Source organism: Temnothorax longispinosus, unplaced genomic scaffold (genome assembly GCF_030848805.1).
Source record: "Temnothorax longispinosus isolate EJ_2023e unplaced genomic scaffold, Tlon_JGU_v1 HiC_scaffold_744, whole genome shotgun sequence".
In the NCBI taxonomy this organism is placed as follows: domain Eukaryota; kingdom Metazoa; phylum Arthropoda; class Insecta; order Hymenoptera; family Formicidae; genus Temnothorax; species Temnothorax longispinosus.
In genome coordinates this window covers 256-4,531 of record NW_027270610.1, presented here as the reverse complement: position 1 = coordinate 4,531, position 4,276 = coordinate 256, and the positions used below count along the sequence as shown (strand labels likewise).

Below are 4,276 nucleotides of genomic sequence, written 5' to 3'. Positions count from 1 at the left end.
TCTAGAGCTCTAGATTATAAGAGTAGCGCAAAAGTCGGACACTTGTTGGTACTAAAAGGGCGCGAAAAATTTGAACGAGACATGTAAACCGTTTTCCGCTCACTGCCAATATGGAACATTTATAGTATACGTAACATATATAAATGTATTATAAATTTGTTTTGTGGTATATATTTATTTGCAGTGAATATTGAAACGCAGTAATTATTATATTTTTAATGCACTCTGTATGATATTCAGGATAATGAAATAAAAAAAGTCTTGAAATTTTATAATTTTATTTTGAATCACATATAAATTATATTGTATCTTTGTACTTATGTTGTGTCTTTGGTATGTTTATATATATATTTGTACTTATATTTAATGTTTATCACATTATATGTTATCACAAGTGTAATTACTTGTTTACAGCATTTCTCATGCCAACGATCTCTTGCTTCCACACTTCGAAGATTTATTACGAACTATTGTATTGCTAAATTTACGCACGATGAAATGAATGCGTGAAAAAAGATATGCTTTCAAGATATGCTTTCCAACAGAATGGCACGGTGGAAATTTGTATTTAATACAAAGCGGCAGCAACGTTTCTAACATTTCAGAGAATGTAACTACACCTGACAGAATTTCTTCTTCACGTTTTCGAAATATGAACTCTGCATTTTGTAAAAAACAATAAACCAATTCGCTACAAAATATTAGCCCTGAATTTTTGTCAAAAGTGTCTGGTCGAGAGTAATTGCTTAGATCAGTGAGAACCTGTACACGAGAAATATCACACGAAGTAGATTTCAATAAAGCCGATTTGCACGTTTCGCATCGTATGCGATGCCTATTTATAACCGTTCGTACAACTGCTCCACTAAGTTTATATAAAGATTGATCTTCTTCTTGTTGCTTTATTTTCGCTTTAACCTTGTAGTTTTTCTTACGTAGTAATTGTATTTTTCCAAGTAATTCCTGTTTCTCAATGTCAATCGAATGTTCTGGTATTGGACGTGGCAATTCTATAATAACATTTAAAGCAATTAAAAATACATTACAATATTAAGATACTGAGAGTTGATTAAAAATTAATTATTTTACTTGTTCTTGAGAAATCTACAGAACATGGTGCATCGGGTATAATGTGCGATTCTGTAGAAGGATCATTATTAGTTGAAGATGATGCATCCGGTATAATGTGCGATTCTGTAGAAGGATCATTATTAGTTGAAGATGGCCCATCATCTGGAAAATTTGCAGTGCATAATACATTTATATATATATACAGCATTAATATTGTACTTTCATTCAATATTATCTTTAGATATATTATGTAACCAGATAGGAAAACTGGGCAAATATTGGACAATAATTGCAGCATTCACAATTTTATCCAAATTTTGTCACCACATCTTTTACTATCAGGGTACATTCATTTAAAAGTGCACATACATGCATTAAAATATAAACATTTACCCATGCATGGTGTATCACTTCCCATGTTACCAATTAGCGAATCTCTGTTTTGTGACTCTTCACATCTATATTTGAATATAGATGGAACAGCATTGCATTTCAGTTTTCTTAATCCGTCTATTCTATTTTGTTCATACTGATCAGGAGTAAAATGATCCTGGAAAATGCAGTAACGTCATTTATTTAATTCATTTACGTAATTTATCGTGCATTCTGTAATCATAAATTTTTATTTCTGTCTGCATTATGATTACGATGCTTTCATTATCTAATTATCTATTATCCGACTAATTCGTAAGCTACATATAAATATAAATATATATATATTATTAAGCATTATAATAAATATACTATCTACTTTCTACATAGTACAAGAAATATCCTATAATATATATTATAAAATACTACAAAATTTCACTGTAATACCTCACAGAGTCTGCAGTTGTTGTTCGGCGTCCAGCTTTTTCGTCCGATTCTGCGAACCCATTCAGCTCTCCGAACTGAATCAGTTGGTAACCGCTGTAACATTTTTCCTGTACCTTGCTGCGAAAAGCAACCGTCTGCACAACACTGCGGCATTTTGTACAAAATAATTTTTTCGCATTCTTTTCGTCACACAATCAGAATCAGACCACAATCACCACATCAAACAGGTTATGTTGTCCTCGTGATGTCTTCTTCCTTCATATGGCACTGTCTTTGTCATGTCGAGAAAGAGTGAGAAAGAGCATGGTGTAGAAAGAGATAGACGATACCGACATGGCGGTCGACCAATAGGAACACGCGGTTGTCGGCATTTGCAAGGATCAAAGGTTTCGGACTTTTTTTGCGCTACTCTTAGAGCTCTAATTATAAGAGTAGCGCAAAAGTCCGAAACCTTTGATCCTTGCAAATGCCGACAACCGCGTGTTCCTATTGGTCGACCGCCATTCGGTATCGTCTATCTCTTTCTACAATCTAGAGCTCTATGTGGTGATGTGGTCTGATTCCGATTGTGTGTGACGAAAAGAATGCGAAAAAATTATTTTGTACAAAATGCCGCAGTGTTGTGCAGACGGTTGCTTTTCGCAGCAAGGTACAGGAAAAATGTTACATCGGTTACCAACTGATTCAGTTCGGAGAGCTGAATGGGTTCGCAGAATCGGACGAAAAAGCTGGACGCCGAACAACAACACTGCAGACTCTGTGAGGTATTACAGTGAAATTTTGTAGTCTTTTATAATATTATTATAGGATATTTCTATGTACTATGTAGAAAGTAGATAGTATATTTATTATAATGCTTAATAATATATATATATTTATATTATATGTAGCTTACGAATTAGTCGGATATAGATAATTAGATAATGAAAGCATCGAATCATAATGCAGACAGAAATAAAATTTATGATTACAGAATGCACGATAAATTACGTAAATGAATTAAATAATGACGTTACTGCATTTTCCAGGATCATTTTACTCCTGATCAGTATGAACAAATAGAATAGACGGATTAAGAAAACTGAAATGCAATGCTGTTCCATCTATATTCAAATATAGATGTGACGAGTCACAAAACAGAGATTCGCTAATTGGTAACATGGGAAGTGATACACCATGCATGGGTAAATGTTTATATTTTAATGCATGTATGTGCACTTTTAAATGAATGTACCCTGATAGTAAAAGATGTGGTGACAAAATTTGGATAAAATTGTGAATGCTGCAATTATTGTCCAATATTTGCCCAGTTTTCCTATCTGGTTACATAATATATCTAAAGATAATATTGAATGAAAGTACAATATTAATGCTGTATATATATATAAATGTATTATGCACTGCAAATTTTCCAGATGATGGGCCATCTTCAACTAATAATGATCCTTCTACAGAATCGCACATTATACCGGATGCATCATCTTCAACTAATAATGATCCTTCTACAGAATCGCACATTATACCCGATGCACCATGTTCTGTAGATTTCTCAAGAACAAGTAAAATAATTAATTTTTAATCAACTCTCAGTATCTTAATATTGTAATGTATTTTTAATTGCTTTAAATGTTATTATAGAATTGCCACGTCCAATACCAGAACATTCGATTGACATTGAGAAACAGGAATTACTTGGAAAAATACAATTACTACGTAAGAAAAACTACAAGGTTAAAGCGAAAATAAAGCAACAAGAAGAAGATCAATCTTTATAAAACTTAGTGGAGCAGTTGTACGAACGGTTATAAATAGGCATCGCATACGATGCGAAACGTGCAAATCGGCTTTATTGAAATCTACTTCGTGTGATATTTCTCGTGTACAGGTTCTCACTGATCTAAGCAATTACTCTCGACCAGACACTTTTGACAAAATTCAGGGCTAATATTTGTAGCGAATGGTTTATTGTTTTTTACAAAAGCAGAGTTCATATTTCGAAAACGTGAAGAAGAAATTCTGTCAGGTGTAGTTACATTCTCTGAAATGTTAGAAACGTTGCTGCCGCTTTGTATTAATACAAATTTCCACCGTGCCATTCTGTTGGAAAGCATATCTTGAAAGCATATCTTTTTTCACGCATTCATTTCATCGTGCGTAAATTTAGCAATACAATAGTTCGTAATAAATCTTCGAAGTGTGGAAGCAAGAGATCGTTGGCATGAGAAATGCTGTAAACAAGTAATTACACTTGTGATAACATATAATGTGATAAACATTAAATATAAGTACAAATATATATATAAACATACCAAAGACACAACATAAGTACAAAGATACAATATAATTTATATGTGATTCAAAATAAAATTATAAAATTTCAAGACTT

At 32.7% G+C, this 4,276-nt stretch overlaps 2 protein-coding genes across 2 annotated transcripts; one reads left to right on the top strand and one right to left on the bottom strand.

Moving 5' to 3' along the window:
* Positions 1 to 261: 261 nt before the first annotated feature.
* Positions 262 to 2,270, bottom strand: LOC139824988 (uncharacterized). Its single transcript, XM_071797539.1, has 4 exons — positions 1,891 to 2,270; positions 1,465 to 1,621; positions 1,090 to 1,233; positions 262 to 1,010 (listed from the first exon to the last, which is right to left on the bottom strand). The coding sequence occupies exons 1-4, from the start codon at positions 2,041 to 2,043 to the stop codon at positions 421 to 423; spliced, it is 1,044 nt and encodes a 347-aa protein (XP_071653640.1). The 5' UTR covers positions 2,044 to 2,270; the 3' UTR covers positions 262 to 420.
* Positions 2,271 to 2,930: 660 nt separating this feature from the next.
* On the top strand, positions 2,931 to 3,818 carry LOC139824987 (uncharacterized). The gene is made up of 3 exons (XM_071797538.1): positions 2,931 to 3,074; positions 3,306 to 3,449; positions 3,529 to 3,818. The coding sequence occupies exons 1-3, from the start codon at positions 3,050 to 3,052 to the stop codon at positions 3,663 to 3,665; spliced, it is 306 nt and encodes a 101-aa protein (XP_071653639.1). The 5' UTR covers positions 2,931 to 3,049; the 3' UTR covers positions 3,666 to 3,818.
* Positions 3,819 to 4,276: the final 458 nt, after the last annotated feature.

Excerpts from the sequence above, each read along its gene's own strand:
- LOC139824988 (XM_071797539.1), bottom strand. The coding sequence starts at position 2,043 with ATGCCGCAGTGTTGTGCAGACGGTTGCTTTTCGCAGCAAGGTACAGGA. Across the intron at positions 1,622-1,890 it reads ACAACTGCAGACTCTGTGAG|GATCATTTTACTCCTGATCA; the intron begins GTATTACAGTGA and ends TGCATTTTCCAG. Across the intron at positions 1,234-1,464 it reads AAGTGATACACCATGCATGG|ATGATGGGCCATCTTCAACT; the intron begins GTAAATGTTTAT and ends CAAATTTTCCAG.
- LOC139824987 (XM_071797538.1), top strand. The coding sequence starts at position 3,050 with ATGGGAAGTGATACACCATGCATGG. Across the intron at positions 3,075-3,305 it reads AAGTGATACACCATGCATGG|ATGATGGGCCATCTTCAACT; the intron begins GTAAATGTTTAT and ends CAAATTTTCCAG. Across the intron at positions 3,450-3,528 it reads TGTAGATTTCTCAAGAACAA|AATTGCCACGTCCAATACCA; the intron begins GTAAAATAATTA and ends ATGTTATTATAG.